This window comes from Ursus americanus, chromosome 34, assembly GCF_024610735.1.
Source record: "Ursus americanus isolate L20-20 chromosome 34, mUrsAme1.1.p, whole genome shotgun sequence".
Lineage (NCBI taxonomy): Eukaryota > Metazoa > Chordata > Mammalia > Carnivora > Ursidae > Ursus > Ursus americanus.
This window is the reverse complement of record NC_142160.1, coordinates 27,839,177-27,856,201: the sequence shown is the minus strand read 5'-3', so window position 1 is coordinate 27,856,201 and position 17,025 is coordinate 27,839,177. Positions and strand designations below refer to the sequence as shown.

Here is a 17,025-nt window from a genome sequence, read left to right as displayed (position 1 = left end):
CTCCCTTTTCATTCATAATTTTATTAATTTGGGTCCTTTCTCTATTCTTTTGAATAAGTCTGGCCAGTGGCTTATCGATCTTATTTATTCTTTCAAAGAATCAGCTTCTAGTTCTGTTGATCTGCTCTAGTGTGATCTAATTCATTGTTCTCTGTTCTAATTTTGATCACCTGCTTTCTCGTGCATGGGTTAGGCCTTTCTTCTGTTCCAGCTCCAGCTTGTTGAGGTGAGAATATAAAAACTGCATTTTAGAATTTTCTATTCTTTTGAGTGAGACTTGGATGGTTATGTAAGCCTTTCCCTTAAGATTAGGAACATGACAAGGATGCCCACTCTCACCATTATTATTCAACATAGTACTAGAAGTCCTTGCAACAGCAATCAGACAACAAAAAGGGATAAAAGGTATCCAAATCGGCAAAGAAGAAGTCAAACTGTCTCTCTTCGCAGATGACATGATACTCTATATGGAAAACCCAAAAGAATCCACCCCCAAACTACTAGAAGTTATGGAGCAATTCAGTAATGTGGCGGGATACAAAATCAATGCTCAGAAATCATTGCATTTCTATACACGAACAATGAGACTGGAGAAAGAGAAATTAGGGAATCCATCCCATTTACAATAGCACCAAAAATCATACGTTATCTTGGAATTAACTTAACCAGAGACATAAAGGATCTATATTCTAGAAACTACAAATCACTCTTGAAGACATTGAAGAAGACACAAAAAGATGGAAAAATATTCCATGCTCATGGATCAGAAGAATTAACACAGTTAAAATGTCTATGCTACCCAGAGCAATCTACACTTTCAATGCCATCCTGATCAAAATACCAATGACATTTTTCAAAGAACTGGAACAAACAGCCCTTAAATTTGTGTGGAACCAGAAAAGGCCCCGAATTGCCAAGGAACTGTTGAAAAGGAAAAACAAAGCTGGCGTCACGTTGCCAGATTTCAAGTTCTACTACAAAGCTGTAATCACAAAGACAGCATGATACTGGCACAAAAACAGACACATAGACCAATGGAACAGAATAGAGAACCCAGAAATGGACTATTGGCTCTTTGGGCAACTAATCTTTGATAAAGCAGGAAAAAACATTCAGTGGAAAAAAGAGTCTCTCTTCAATAAATGGTGCTGGGAAAACTGGACAGCTACGTGCAAAAGAATGAAACTTGACCAGTCTCTCACACCATATGCAAAGATAAACTCCAAATGGATGAAAGACCTCGATGTGAGACAGGAATCCATCAAAATCCTAGAGGAGAACATAGGCAGCAACCTCTACGACATCGGCCACAGCAACCTTTTTCATGACACATCTCCAAAGGCAAGAGAAACAAAGGAAAAAACGAACTTGTGGGACTTCGTCAAGATAAAAAGCTTCTGTACAGCTAAGAAAACAGTCAAAAAAACTAAGAGGCAGCCCACGGAATGGGAGAAGATATTTGCAAATGACACTACAGATAAAAGACTGGTATCCAAGATCTACAAAGAACTTCTCAAACTCAATACACAAGAAACAAATAAACAAATCATAAAATGGGCAGAAGATATGAACAGACACTCTTCCAATGATGACCACAAATGGCTAACAGACACATGAAAAAATGTTCAAAATCATTAGCCATCAAGGAAATTCAAATTAAAACCACACTAAGATACCACCTTACGCCAGTTAGAATGGCAAATATTGACAAGGCAAGAAACAACAATTGCTGGAGAGGATGTGGAGAAAGGGGATCCCTCCTACATTGTTGGTGGGAATGCAAGTTGGTACAGCCACTCTGGAAAACAGTGTGGAGGTCCCTTAAAAAGTTAAAAATTGAGCTACCCTATGACCCAGCCATTGCACTACTGGGTATTTACCCCAAAGATACAGACGTAGTGAAGAGAAGGGCCATATGCACCCCAATGTTCAGAGCAGCATTGTCCACAATAGCTAAATCGTGGAAGGAACTGAGATGCCCTTCAACAGATGACTGGATTAAGAAGATGTGGTCCATATATAGAATGGAATATTACTCAGCCATCAAAAAGAATGAATTCTCAACATTTGCTGCAACATGGACGGAACTGGAAGAGATAATGCTAAGTGAAATAAGTCAAGCAGAGAAAGACAATTATCATATGGTATCACTCATTTATGGAACATAAGAAGTCGAAGATCGGTAGGAGAAGAAGGGGAAGAAGAAAGGGGAGGTAAACAGAAGGGGGAATGAACCATGAGAGACTATGGACTCTGGGAAACAAACTGAGGGCTTCAGAGGGGAGGAGTGTGGGGGAATGGAAGAGGCTGGTGATGGGTATTAAGGAGGGCACATATTGCATGGTGCCCTGGGTGTTATAAGCAAGTAATGAATCATGGAACTTTACATCGAAAACTAGGGATGTACTGTATGGTGACTAAGATAATGTAATAAAAAATAAAAAATAAAAATAAATGTTAAAAAAAAATAAAGTCCCCAAATATGAAAAAAAAAAGTTGCAAAGGAGTTCCACACTGCTCTTTCCAACCTGAGAGGGAGGCAACTGGAAATTGGTTGCTTCCTCCTAGTTGTGCTGCATTAAGGAATGGGGGTGAGGCAAGAATGAGTAAAGATGCCATGAAATTTCCCAGTTTTGAATATAGCTGCTTCTTCTTGATTGGGAATTTGCTTGATTACTGTCGATCTTTGGCTGATTTAAGGAGCTCTAATAAAGTTATTTTATTTTAATCAGTCTCTAGTTCTTTTAATCCACCCATGGTGAAACATATACCTGGAGTGTTTTAGTCTGTCATCTTGCTGGCATCACTTTTTGATTTCTCTTTAATACAAGAGTTATTTAGAAATATATTTAAAAATGTCCATATGGCTATATTTTTATTAGCTACAAGTTCATTGTTATTTTCTAGGGTTTTTCTTTTGTACTGGAAGCCATGTAATCTAGTCCTTGTGATTTCTATTAAAATATATAGTCATTTAAAAGTATGCTCTCCAATGAAAGACTGGGTATTTACAGTGTGATATGGTTATTTATGTTTATTAAATTAAAGGCTAAATAACTGTTATTCAAATAACTCATGTATTTACTTTTTTTGCCTAGTTCATCTATTAATTTTTGAGAAAGGGATATTAAGTTTCCCATCATAATTGTGGATTTGTCCATTTCTCATCATAAAAGAGTTCTGGCTTTTTTATGTAATGACTATTATACTTTCCTCATGGGTTGTTCCCCCATTTTGTTTCCCTTAATGCATCTTGCCTTGAAGTCTACTAATATTTGGCTTGATATTAATATTGCCACTCTTACTTTTGTTACCATCTCCCTGATTAGATTTTTAAGTATATTTTTATTTTTAACCTTTTACATATTTTTAAATTTTATATATAGTAATAAGCATAAACCTGAATCTGACTTTTCATTTTCACTTTCTTTTTTTTTTGTTTAAATAAGGAAGTTTTAACCCATTCATATTTATGTTTGGCCTTATTTCTCACAGTTTATCTTATATTTTGTATTTGCCATGCTTTTTTAGTTTCTTCCCCTCTCACTGCACATTCATATTTCCAATCATTTATTGAAATAATCACATTTTCTCAGTGACTTGTTAAAAAATTTCTTTTGGAAGTTCTGTTTGGACGTTTTACATCTAATTTCCAATGTTTCTCAAAGTGGATTTGGGGATCAATTGTATCACAATCACCTTGGGTGATTTTAAAAGATTTTATTTATTTATTTATTTGAGAGAGCACACGCGTGTGTAAGTGGGGGGGGGCATGGAGCAGAGGGAGAGGGACAAGCCGACTCCGTGCTGACTGCAGAGCCTGATGCAGGGCTCAATCCTACCACCTGGAGATCATGACCTGAGCCAAAATCAGGAGTTGGATGCTTAACCAAATGAGTCACCCAGATGCCCATGGGTAGTTTTTTAAAAAATGTGGTAAAATATACATAAGATTTACTATTTTAATCATGTGGAGGTTTTTATTTGTTCGTTTTTGGGTTTTTTTTGAGAGAGAGAGTGCATGTGAGTGGGGTGGGGAGGGGCAGAAGGCAAGGCTTCATGCCCAGTGTGGGGCTGACACTGGGCTTAATCTCAGAAGCCTGAGACCATGATCTGAGCCGAAATCAAGTCGGACGCTTAACCAACTGAGCTACCCAGGGTCTCCCCATTTTAACCATTTTTAAATTACAGTTCGGTGTCGTTAAGAAAATTCACATTGTTTTGCAACCATTACCATAATCCATCTCCACACCTTTATCATCCCAGACTAAAACTCAGTACCCATTATACAGTAACTCCCTATTCCCTCTCTCCCCCAGCCACTGGTAACCACCATTCTACTTTCTGTCTCTATTAACTTGACTATTCCAGATACATCATATAAGTGGAAATATACAATATTTGTCCTTATATATCTGGCTTATTTCAATTAGCATAATGTCTAAAAGGTTCTTCCATGTTGCAGCATGCATCAGAATTTCATTCTTTTTTGTTTTTTAGCAGCTACATGAGATGACAGGTGTTAACTAAACTTACTGTGGTAATCATTGCATAATACATGTAAGTCAAGTCATTATGCCATATAGCTTAAATTTATGTAGTGCTGTATGTCAATTATACCTCAATAAAACAAAGAGTTTCATTCCTTTTTAAGGGAGAATATTCCATTTCATGTACAGAATACATTTTGTTTATCTATTCATCCATCAGTGAACATTTGGGTTATTTCTACCTCTTGGCTATAGTGAACAATCCTGCTATAAACATGGTTGTACAAATATCTATTTGAGTTCCTGCTTTCAATTCTTTGGGTATATGAGGTAAGTCTAAACTTAATGTTTTAAAAACTACCATATTGTTTTCCACAGCAGCTGCAACATTTTATATTCCTAGCAGCAACGCACAGGGTTCCAATTTTTTCATATCCTCACCAAGACTTGTTTGCTATTTTTGGTAATAGTTACCCTAATGGTGATGAGACTGAGACTCGCCTCAGGCTCCGTGCTGGGCATGGAGCCTACTTAAGATTCTCTCTCTTCCTCTGCCCCTCCCCACCCCTGCTTGCACACACACGAGCTCTCTTAAAAAAAAAAAAAAAATCCTAATGGGTATGAAGTGATATCTCATTGTAGTTTTGATTTGCATTTCCCTAATGATTGGTAATATTGAGCACCTTTTCATGTGCTTATTGGCCATCTGTGTATCTTTTTTGGAGAAATGTCTATTCAAGTCCTTTTTTCCATTTTTAAATTAGGTTTTTATTTTTTTGGTTATTGTTACTGAGTTTTAGAAGTTCTTTATATATTCTAAATGTTAAGTCTTTATCACATGTGTAATTTACAAATACCTTCTCCTGCGGGTTGTCTTTTACTCTGTTACTACTGTCCTTTGATGTACAACCTGAGGAGTTTCTTAAAATGTAGACTATAGATCCCCACCCTAGACCTACAGCATTAGAGTACCAGGCGGATGGAGCTTGAACATCTGTGTTTAAAAAGTGAACCAAGTGATTATTATGCCCAACTCTCTTAATTGTTGCCCTTAAATTTGTTGCTAAAACTGACCAAGATATCCTAATTCTTTTTTGATGAAATATAAATTCTAACACAATTATCCCCACCCTCCAATGTTTTATTGGAATTATATGGAATTTTAGTTTTAGATTCTTTCTTTCTTTTTTTTTCTTTCTTTTCTTTCTTTCTTTCTTTCTTTCTTTCTTTCTTTCTTTCTTCTCTCTCCCTTTCTTTCTTTCTTTCTTTCTTTCTTTCTTTCTTTCTTTCTTTTCCCTTCCTTCCTTCCTGCCTTCCTTTCTTCCTTCCTTCCTTCCTTCCTTTCTTCTCTTTTTTAGATTTTATTTATTTATTTGAGAAAGAGAGCACAAGCCAGGGGAGGGGCAGAAGGAATGGGAGAGAGAATCTCAAGCAGACTCCCCACTGAGCAGAGCCTGATACTGGGCTTGATTTCAGGACCCTGAGATCATGACCTGAGCTGAAGTCAGACATTAAACTGACTGAGCCACCCAGGCGTCGCTCTTATTAATTTTCTTATACCACCCCTTCACATTTTTGAGAATTCTTTATTACTGCATTAAGCCTCTCAACTAAACCATCAACAATTATTTAGACTTAAATATAAATTTCTCAGTTCCTACAACAGTTGCTTTATTTTCTCTCACATATTGATATTTCAGCCACGGATTACAAGTCGAAATTATTTTCTTGTGGATACCATCATATGAATTTTGTCACTTTGACAACTTAAATTGTCTTCCAGACTTCTATAATGCAGATGAAAAGTCTGTTCTTCAAAGTCTGTTCAGCTGAAATGACTGTGATTTTCATTTCTTTGTTGGTAACCTGTTTTTTTCTTTTTGTCTTTGTTTTATAAATAATTTTCTCTCCCTCCTTCTCACTCTGGCATCGTTTAGCCCCTTTCTTTATCTCTGGAACTTAGAAATATCACCAATATATGTCTGTATGTTTTCTATCTTGCCCTGTCATTGTGTTCTAAAATATTCATTCCTTTTATTTTATTTTCCATATCAATCTCCACTTTCAGTACTCTCCATTTTATTACTCCGACCTTGAACTGAATTATTTGGCAATAGTTTTAATTTCTAAGAATTTTTTTTTTTTTACTATTTTATTTATTTATTTATTTATTTGAGAGAGAGCCAGAGAGAGAGAGCATGAGCAGGGGGGAGAGGCAGACGGAGAGGGACAAGCAGACTCCCCACTGAGCACAGAGCCTGACATGGGGATCATGACCTGAGCTGAAGACAGATGCTTAACAGACCGAGCCACCCAGGTGCCCCTAATTTCTAAGAATTTCTATTTCTCTCTTCTATGCCCTTTATTACATGGTGTCCCATTCTTATTGTATTTCCTTCAGGGTCTGTTTCTCATCTTGGCCCTTTTCTTTCATACTGCTGGTTTTATTAAACTATCTCATAATTCTTTTTTTTTTTTTTGAGATTTTATTTATTTATTTGAAAGAGAGAGCATGAGCAGGAGGAGGGGGAGAAGCAGACTCCCCTGCTGAGCAGGGAGCCTGACATGGGGCTAGATCCCAGGATCCTGGTATCATGACCTGAGCTAAAGGCAGTCACCTAACCAACTGAGCCACCCTGGTGCCCCATATCTCATAATTCTTAATTTTCCATTCATAATTACAAATGAGGAACTGGGTGGACTGCATAGGAAAGCTAGTCTGGATTTCCATGCAGGTACACAGGTCTATTTAATCATTTCCCCCTTTTTGTGTTCCATGGAGATCTGGGATTACTTTAGGTTCAGCTCTGCTTTATGATCTGGCCCTAATACCCACTATAAAAACCTTCTGTCAGTCTGATTTCCCACTTATTTATAAAATTTATGAAATATATCTTTCACCTTTGATCAAGGGACATCTGTTGTAGGCCAATCCCTCTTTATATATGGGGTGTAGGAGAGGAAATGGTTTTAGAATTAGCACATTAATTAATTTCCCACAAGAATTCAGTCTGGTCTCTTTCTACATCCTATAGTTGCTGATCCCAAGCTCAAATTTCTCTGTGTCCTCCTACCGACTTTGGACTACGGCTTTTCTCGGCCGGTTTCTCGATCACACAGATTCTGTTTACCTTCTACCTTCTAGGAGTTTCTTAAAACTTCTGATCTACTAGTAGTGACCTTCCCTCGCTTCCTGCAGTATTGGGGGTTTGTTCCTTCTTAAACAAGTCCTGTCATAATAATGGGATTTTGAGATGGAGAGAAAATAAACTGCTATTATCAGCCTGCCATTTGGATATTCAGATTTGGGGTTATCTTAAATACAATTTTTTTTCATAAGGTTTCCTCTATCTTCTAAACACAGTAATATTATAAGCAACCTAAAAGAGTCAAAAAGGAGTATTTTTAGATAAAAAGTACTTGTAGGTCACTTTAAATTTTATCAGTATTATACCTGTCAATTGCTTGAAGATCATTGGCTGGATTCCAAGTAGGATCAAATAATACAACAACATTGGCACCAACAAAATTGAGGCCTAGTCCACCAGCCCTGGAGGAAACAGAAAACGGCATATTAAAAAGACAAAAACATAATTGTTGCCCTCTAATTCAATTGTGCCAGGTTTCTGTAACCAGATCAACACAATATTGCATTAACATCATAAAAGTAAGATGCTTGAAACACAAAAATGCCGCAAATGAAATAGCTATGGAATATTATTTTTCTACCATTCTAGAATATCTCTTAAAAAAAAACCCAAAAAACCAAAAACGAAACTGACTGTTAAAGCCCATGTAAGTAGGGTGTGCTGGTTTTTTCATTTTTTAGATATTCAAATACTATGCTATAAGATTTTCCTAACATACTTTCCAAAAATTATTAGTCCAGCTAAATAAAGTAATATACACATTTTTAAAAATCAATACAGGAGTAGATGCACTTCTTATTCTACCCACTAAGTGCAGCTGAAGACCCCTGGACATCATAGATAAAATAAATATTAGACTCTGAAAGGTAGAGAGAACAAAGACTGGCTAGGGACTCAACGAACTAAGGAATGACATGGCAATGAGCTCTCCAGCTATCTTTTTGCCTAAAAATCCCAGACTGGGTTCTGGAGAAACCAGTATACTGGATATGCCAGTAGTCAAGACAAAAAAAGCCCCAAGAAAGCCCTTCTTCCTTTAGCCGAAGAACCAGGAAAGGTATAGCCTTTCAAGAGGGAAAAATGTTAAGATAATAACCAGCCTATTCTGGTAAACACCATGGAAAAAAATCTATGGTCCCACTCCCAACCTGGTCAGTAAAAGTTGAGTGAGGAGATTAGATTTGCACCCTTGCCTAACTATAATGAGGTGTCTCATACCCACACCCAGGGGGTGTCAGAGAAAACTGAGGAGCTGGGGACATTCATTTACATTGCACTATAACCAGATCCCCTCTGTGATGTCAGTGGAGGCCACACAGAAATAGTCATGAAGTGCCTCACTCTCAGGAAGTCAATAGAAGCCAAGCAAGAAACATGGATTCCCATCCCTATGTGGCTGGCATGGTGTCCGGCTAAAACAGAGGGGAAAAGCCCCACTATAGATAAGCTCGAAATAAAAAATTACAAAATGAGTGAAGAAACCATCTACCATAAGCAAGAGCCAGAGAGAACAACAGAAGGATTAGCAGCCCCAAGTATAGGAGTTAACAGACCAAAAATGCCATTCAAAAAGAGATTTAAAAAATTTTTTTTGATTCAAATTACTAAAGAAATAAAAGAAAGGCTAGAAACCATAAAGAACAAAATACGAGTAAAAACAATCAGGCATATCTGAAAAATATCAACAGGACTTTTAAACATGAAAAATATGGTCTTTAAAAATTCAATGAATAAAAAAAAATTTTAAAAAATTAAAAAAAAATTCAATGAATAGGTTAAATAACAATTTCTAATATAAACAGATAATTAGGAGCTTTGTGGCAAATCCCATCAAATTAGATGGAGTGAGTAGAAAAGGAGTTGTCATCAGAAGTTCGGTACTATTTGAACTGTTGTTGAAGGTGTTTATGACTTTGAAAAAGATTATTTAAGAAATTAAAAATGCTTATTATTTAAGAAATTAAGAATGCTCATGTGTACGTTATAAAACTTAACTGAAGACAATATTCTGTGTCATTTAATGCTCTGTAGGTAAGGAAGGGCTCATGTGACAAATTACTTCTTTTTTTTTCTAATTTTTTTTTATTATATTATGTTAGTCACCATACAGTACATCCCTGGTTTCTGATGTAAAGTTCGATGATTCATTAGTTGCGTATAACACCCAGTGCACCATGCAATACGGCCCTCCTTACTACCCATCACCAGTCTATCCCATTTTCCCACACCCATCCCCTCTGAAGCCCTCAGTTTGTTTCTCAGAGTCCATATCTCATGCTTCATTCCCCCTTTGGATTACCCCCCCCTTTCTTTATCCCTTTCTTCCCCTACCAATCTTCCTAGTTCATATGTTCCATGGACAACAGAAATCATATGATAGTTGTCTTTCTCTGCTTGACTTATTTCGCTTAGCATTATCTCCTCCGGTGCCGTCCATGTTGCAGCAAATGTTGAGAAATCATTCTTTCTGATAGCTGAGTAATATTCCATTCTATATATGGACCACAACTTCTTAATCCAGTCATCTGTTGAAGGGCATCTCAGTTCCTTCCACGATTTAGCTACTGTGGACAATGCTGCTATGAACATTGGGGTGCATATGACCCTTCTCTTCACTACGTCTGTATCTTTGGGGTAAATACCCAGTAGTGCAATGGCTGGGTCATAGGGTAGCTCAATTTTTAACTTTTTAAGGGACCTCCACACTGTTTTTCAGAGTGGCTGTACCAACTTGCATTCCCACCAACAATGTAGGAGGGATCCCCTTTCTCCACATCCTCTCCAGCAATTGTTGTTTCTTGCCTTGTCAATATTTGCCATTCTAACTGGCGTAAGGTGGTATCTTAGTGTGGTTTTAATTTGAATTTCCTTGATGGCTAATGATTTTGAACATTTTTTCATGTGTCTGTTAGCCATTTGTGGTCATCATTGGAAGAGTGTCTGTTCATATCTTCTGCCCATTTTATGATTTGTTTATTTGTTTCTTGTGTATTGAGTTTGAGAAGTTCTTTGTAGATCTTGGATACCAGTCTTTCACCTGTAGCGTCATTTGCAAATATCTTCTCCCATTCCGTGGGCTGCCTCTTAGTTTTTTTGACTGTTTCCTTGGCTGTGCAGAAGCTTTTTATCTTGATGAAGTCCCACAAGTTCATTTTTTCCTTTGTTTCTCTTGCCTTTGGAGATAGGTCATGAAAAAAGTTGTTGTGGCCGATGTCAAAGAGGTTGCTGCCTAGGTTCTCCTCTAGGATTTTGATGGATTCCTGTCTCACATCGAGGTCTTTCATCCATGTGGAGTTTATCTTTGCGTATGGTGTGAGAGAGTGGTCAAGTTTCATTCTTTTGCATGTAGCTGTCCAATATTCCCAGCACCATTTATTGAAGAGACTGTCTTTTTTCCTGTTTTGTCAGGATGCTTTTTCCTGCTTTGTCAAAGATTAGTTGCCCAAAGAGCCGAGGGTCCATTTCTGGGTTCTCTATTCTGTTCCATTGGTCTATGTGTCTGTTTTTGTGCCAGTACCATGCTGTCTTTGTGATCACAGCTTTGTAGTACAGCTCAAAATCCGGCATTGTGATGCCCCCAGCTTTGTTTTTCCTTTCCAACAGTTCCTTGGCGATTCAGGGCCTTTTCTGGTTCGATACAAATTTAAGGACTATTTGTTCCAGTTCTTTGAAAAATGTCATCGATATTTTGATCGGGATGGCATTGAAAGTGTAGATTGCTCTGGGTAGCATGGGCATTTTAACTATGTTAATTATTTCGATCCATGAGCATGGAATATTTTTCCATCTTTTTCTGTCTTCTTCAACGTCTTTCAAGAGTGATTTATAGTTTCTAGAATATACATTCTTTATGTTTCTGGTTAATTCCAAGTTAACGTATGGTTTTTGCTGCTATTGTAAATGGGATGGATTCCCTAATTTCTCTTTCTTCAGTCTCATTATTCGTGTATAGAAATGCAACTGATTTCTGAGCATTGATTTTGTATCCTGCCACATTACTGAATTGCCCTATAACTTCTAATAGTTTGGGCGTGGATTCTTTTAGGTTTTCCATATAGAGTATCATGTCATCTGCGAAGAGAGACAGTTTGACTTCTTCTTTGCCGATTTGGATACCTTTTATCCCTTTTTGTTGTCTGATTGTTGTTGCAAGGACTTCTAGTACTATGTTGAATAATAGTGGCGAGAGTGGGCATCCTTGTCGTGTTCCTGATCTTAACGGAAAGGCTTCCAGCTTTTTCCCATTGAGAATGATATTTGCTGTAGGCTCTTCATAGATGGTTTTTATGAAATTGAGGAATGTACCCTCTATCCCTACACCCTGAAGGGTTTTAATCAGGAAAGGATGCTGTATTTTGTCAAATGCTTTTTCTGCATCGATTGAGAGGATCATATGGTTCCTGAGTCTTTTCTTGTTAATATGATGTATCACACTGATCGATTTGTGAATGTTGAACCACGCTTGCATCCCAGGGATGAATCCCACTTGGTCATGATGGATAATCCTTTTAATGTACTGTTGGATTCTATTAGCCAGGATCTTGTTGAGGATTTTGGCGTCCATATTCATTAGGGAAATCGGTCTGTAATTCTCCTTTTTGATGGGGTCTTTGCCTGGTTTGGGGATCAAGGTAATATTGGCCTCACAGAATGAGTTTGGTAGCTTTTCTTCTGTTTCTATTTCTTGAAATAGCTTTAGGAGAAAAGGTATTATTTCTTCTTTGAATGTTTGGTAGAATTCCCCAGGAAAACCGTCCGGGCCTGGAGTTTTGTTATTTGGAAGGTTGTTTATCACTGACTCAATCTCTTCATAATTAATTGGCCTGTTTAAAAATCAATTTCTTCCTGTTTCAGTCTTGGTAGTTTATAGGTTTCAAGGAAGGCCTCCATCTCTTCCAGGTTGCTTAATTTATTGGCATATAGCTGTTGATAAAAGTTTCTAATAATCCTTCCAATTTCATTGGTGTTGGTTGTGACCTCTCCTTTTTCATTCATAATTTTATTAATTTGGGTCCTTTCTCTATCCTTTTGGATAAGTCTTGCCAGCGGTCTGTCAATTTTGTTGATTCTCTCAAAGAACCAGCTTCTAGTTCTGTTGATCTGCTCTACTGTACTCCTGGTTCCTAATTCATTGATTTCTGCTCTAATCTTGGTCAACTGCTTCCTCGTGCGTGGATTAGGCCTGTCCCTGTTGCTCTTCCAGCTTCTTGAGGTGAGAATATAAAAACTGCCTTTTAGATTTTTCTATTCTTTTGAGTGAGGCTTGGATGGCTAGGTATTTCCCCCTTAGGACTGCCTTTGCAGTATCCCATAGGTTTTGGACCATTGTGTTTTCATTCTCGTTGGTCTCCATAAATTGTTTAAATTGATTTTTGATTTCCTGGTTTATCGAATCATTCCTGAGCAGGATGGTTCTTAGTTTCCAAGTGTTTGAGTTTCTTCCAAATTTTTCCTTGTGGTTGAGTTCCAATTTCAGAGCTTTGTGGCCTGAGAATATGCAGGGAATAATTTCAGTCTTTTGGTATTGGTTGAGACCTGTTTTGTGACCCAAAACATGGTCTATTCTTGAGAATGTTCCATGGGCATTAGAATAGAATGAGTATTCTTTGGTTCTGGGATGTAGTGTTCTATATATATCTATGAGGTCCAACTCGTCGAGTATGGCATTCAAAGCTCTTGTTTCTTTGCTGATTTCTTGCTTAGGTGATCTGTCTATTGCTGATAGTGGAGTGTTGAGGTCTCCTACTATTAGTGTATTTTTATCTATATGTCTCTTTATTGTGGTTAAGAGTTGGCTTGTGTATCTTGCTGCTCCCCTGCTGGGGGCATATATATTTATAATTGTCATATCCACTTGTTGGATACATCCTTTAAGAATAATATAGTGGCCTTCTGTGTCTCTAACTATAGTCTTTAGTTTAAAATCCAATCTGTCTGATATGAGAATGGCTACCCCAGCTTTCTTTTGAGGTCCATTGGCGTGAAAGATGGTATTCCATCCCTTTACTTTCAGTCTGGATGTATCTTTAGGTTCAAAATGAGTCTCTTGTAGACAGCAAATGGATGGGTCATATTTTTTTATCCAATCTGCAACCCTGTGGTGTTATGGGAGCATTTAGGCCATTTCCATTGAGACTAATAATTGAGAGATATGATTTTAATGATGCCATGTTGCCAGTAAAGTCTTTTTTTCTATAGATTGTGACTTTCTGTTCTGTATCACTCTTGGGGCCTTTTTACTTTTATAGAACCCCCTTAATATCTCCTGTAGGGCTGGTTTCGTGGTTACGAAATTGGTCAATGACTGGCAATTCTGGAAGTTCTTTATTTCTCCATCAATTCTGAATGACAGCCTTGTTGGATAAAGGATCCTTGGCTGCATGTTTTTCTCTGAAATAGCTTTAAAAATGCCCCCCCCCCCAACCCTTTCTCTCATTCCAGGTCTGTGTACACAGGTCTGACGTAATTCTGATACATTTGCCTTGGTATGTGAGAGATTTCTTTGCCCTGGCCGCTTTCAATACTGTACCCTTGGATCTAATATTTGCGAATTGCACTATGACGTGACGTGGTGTAGGTTTGTTGTAGTTGAGCTTGGGAGAGGTCCTCTCTGCCTCTTGGACATGAATGTTTGTTTCCCTTGCTAGATTAGGGAAGTCTTCAGCTACAATTTGTTCAAATATCTCTTCTAGACCTCTGTTTTTCTCCACCCCCTCGGGGATGCCAATGATTCTGACATTGGAACGTTTCATTGAGTCTCTAACCTCCCATAACCTACATTCCTGAGCGTGAATTTTTTTGAGTCCAGATTCTATTTTAGCTTTTTCTTCTACTAACCCATCCTCCGATTTGCTGATACGTTCTTCTGCCTCAATCACCCTGGCCGTCAGAGCCTCTAGTTTTGACTGCATTTGGCTCATAGAATTTTTAATTTCTGCCAGATTCGCTCTCATTTCCGCCCTTAGAGGTTCTATATTCTCATTAACATTTTTGTTAATACTTTTTTCAAGTCTACACATCATCTTGACTATTGTTTCTCTGAACTCCATTTCTGATAATTTGGTTATATCCATATTCATTAGTTCTGTGGCAGAGGCCACACACTCATTGTCTTTTCTTTGCTGGGGGGGATTTCTTCTTCTAGTCATTCTGATGAGGAGAGGTTGCGGGGTTGTCCATAGCCCAAATTTTTGACCGGGACCCAGGCTGTGCACCCTTGTTTTATAGGGACTTTAGGGATGAGGGCTTCTTGATTTTTCAGCCTGCCTTCTGGGGGAGGGGCCTGCTGTGCCGATACTCAGGCAACCCTGTTTGGGTAGAGTCTTTGTGTCCCCTGCAAGGGGTGATGGGGATGGGCACGCTGTGAGCCGGTATTTCCAGGCTTTTGTTCTCTGGCGGCTTTCCCTGGCGGTTTGCTGTGCCTCTTCTGAGAGTCAGAGGAACAGTGGCCAAATCTCAGCCTCTGTCTCAGAACAGAGGGATCGCAGACCGTTCTCCACTGATGTTCTGGCTACTTTAACTCTGTTACTGTTGGTGCTGCTCAACCCTGCAGCGTCCCGGGATGTGCGCCCCACACCCAGCTTCCCAGCCCTCACTTCCAGGGCCGGGGTGTCTCTGTCCTTTGTGTTTCTAACAGCGCCAGCCGCCAGCCGCCCCACGCGCTCCAGAGCTCCCGGTCTCAGTCTGGTTCCAGTGAGCGCACCGGAGTTCAGTGAGAAGTCTGGTCACGCGCGTTCCCCGTTCACAGTCCCAGTCTGTTTTCTCGTGGGTGCCGTCTTCGAGTCTGCTCCCCCGTGCAGGTGGCTACCGCTTTCCGGCGCCCAAACGCGGCAGCTCCCTCCCCCTTCCGTTTATCTTCCAATATCTGTGCGCGGTTTCACGGCTACCCCCTTCGTACCTCAATACTCAGCGCTAGAGATGTTCATTTGTAGAGATCCAGATGTATCTTCCTGCATCTCAGGCTGATTCCGTGGGTGTTCAGGCTGGTCTGGTACCTATCCAACTCGACTCAGGGGACCGGCTGGAAAATGGGTCCCCTACTCCTCCGCCATCTTAACTCTCCCCCCTCGAGAAATTACTTCTTGATTCATTCACAGGAAAATGGGAATCCGGAGCTTCTCTCCTTATGACTTCATTGTAAGAATTTGAGAATAACTTCAGTGTTCAGCAGTAAGTAGCTCACTCATCATATATACAATTTTATTCCTCATTGTAAGTAATTATTGTGTTGACTTTTTACATTTTACATATGTTTGTTTTTAAACAAAAAATTCTTTTTGAAAGATAGCGGGGGCAGATCTATAAAATATTTACTACATTAGATGTCAAAGTAAGGATTTCTTACCCCCAAGAAAGGATTAATCTTCTTAGGTGTTTATATTGGCTTAAATTTTTCTCTAAAGTGCATATATTCTTTAAAATATTTTAATGAGATTCATAAATAGGTGTTAGAACTGACTTAACTTCTATAAAATCTATTAATGTGGAGCTGCTGTGGTTGAGACCAGGTAGACAGAGGGAGGAAGTACCTGGCCCACTAAGCCCCATGGGCTCTCTAGGGCTCCTCGAGCACAGTGTAAAAACCACTGCTACAAATGATTCTCAGTTATATGATTAATAACTTGATTACTCAATTAAGTTGGACTGTTCTGACCACAAGACATGAATAAAAACACTATCACAGAAAATTCCTGGGAGGAAACATCCATTTCTTTTGATTGTTATCATTATAAACCCAGACATAGAAGGGGAATTGAGTGATGATAAGGAAACTGAGAGAAAAGGTTACGTAAAACTCAAGGTACTGCTATTTCAATCATAATTAATAGCATTTTTGCTGCTTCTCCTTCAAGCCAAATAAAACAAAGCAATATAAGCATAACCACTGAAAATTAATCCAGTAATAATTTTTAAATTACCCTAAATCTTAAAAGCAATTAGATAGAAATCAAGTTATCAAATTTTATTTTCTTACATTGTGGAGACAAGGCAAATGTTAACATCTTGTGTACTGTTGAACTCTTTCACAATCTTGATTCTTTCCTCTGATTTCGTACTTCCATCAAGTCGTCGGTAATCAAGTCCAGCCGCCATACAGTATTGCTGCAGAACATCAAGCAACTGGAGAAAAGACATGGAGAAGGGCAAAGACAAATTCATGGTTTAGCAAGTCTCATACCATTATAGAGATAAGATTTACTAAGCATTAATAATTGCTGCTTACAAGTGCTTTCTTACAAGAGCAACAAATATTTTCCTGGCTTCTGGCTCACATATTTCTTCCCATTATCCTGAAACTGACTTTAAAGTTCACCAGTTTGTCTTAAAAAAAAACCAAAAAATAATCTTTCAGGGAAAAAAAAAACAAACTTTATTTTTTTAACTAA

The 17,025-nt window shown here is 38.4% G+C and overlaps 1 protein-coding gene across 2 annotated transcripts in view; it reads right to left on the bottom strand.

Moving 5' to 3' along the window:
• The window catches only part of ERCC6L2 (ERCC excision repair 6 like 2), a 149,634-nt gene that overhangs the window by 60,327 nt on the left and 72,282 nt on the right, over positions 1–17,025 (bottom strand). For both annotated transcript variants that reach the window (XM_087858836.1, XM_045780841.2), the window contains exons 11-12: positions 16,614–16,759; positions 7,945–8,040 (exon numbers count right to left, since the gene is read on the bottom strand). In XM_087858836.1, coding sequence (XP_087714962.1) covers positions 7,945–8,040; positions 16,614–16,759 — 242 coding nt within the window. The remainder of the gene's footprint in view (positions 1–7,944; positions 8,041–16,613; positions 16,760–17,025) is intronic.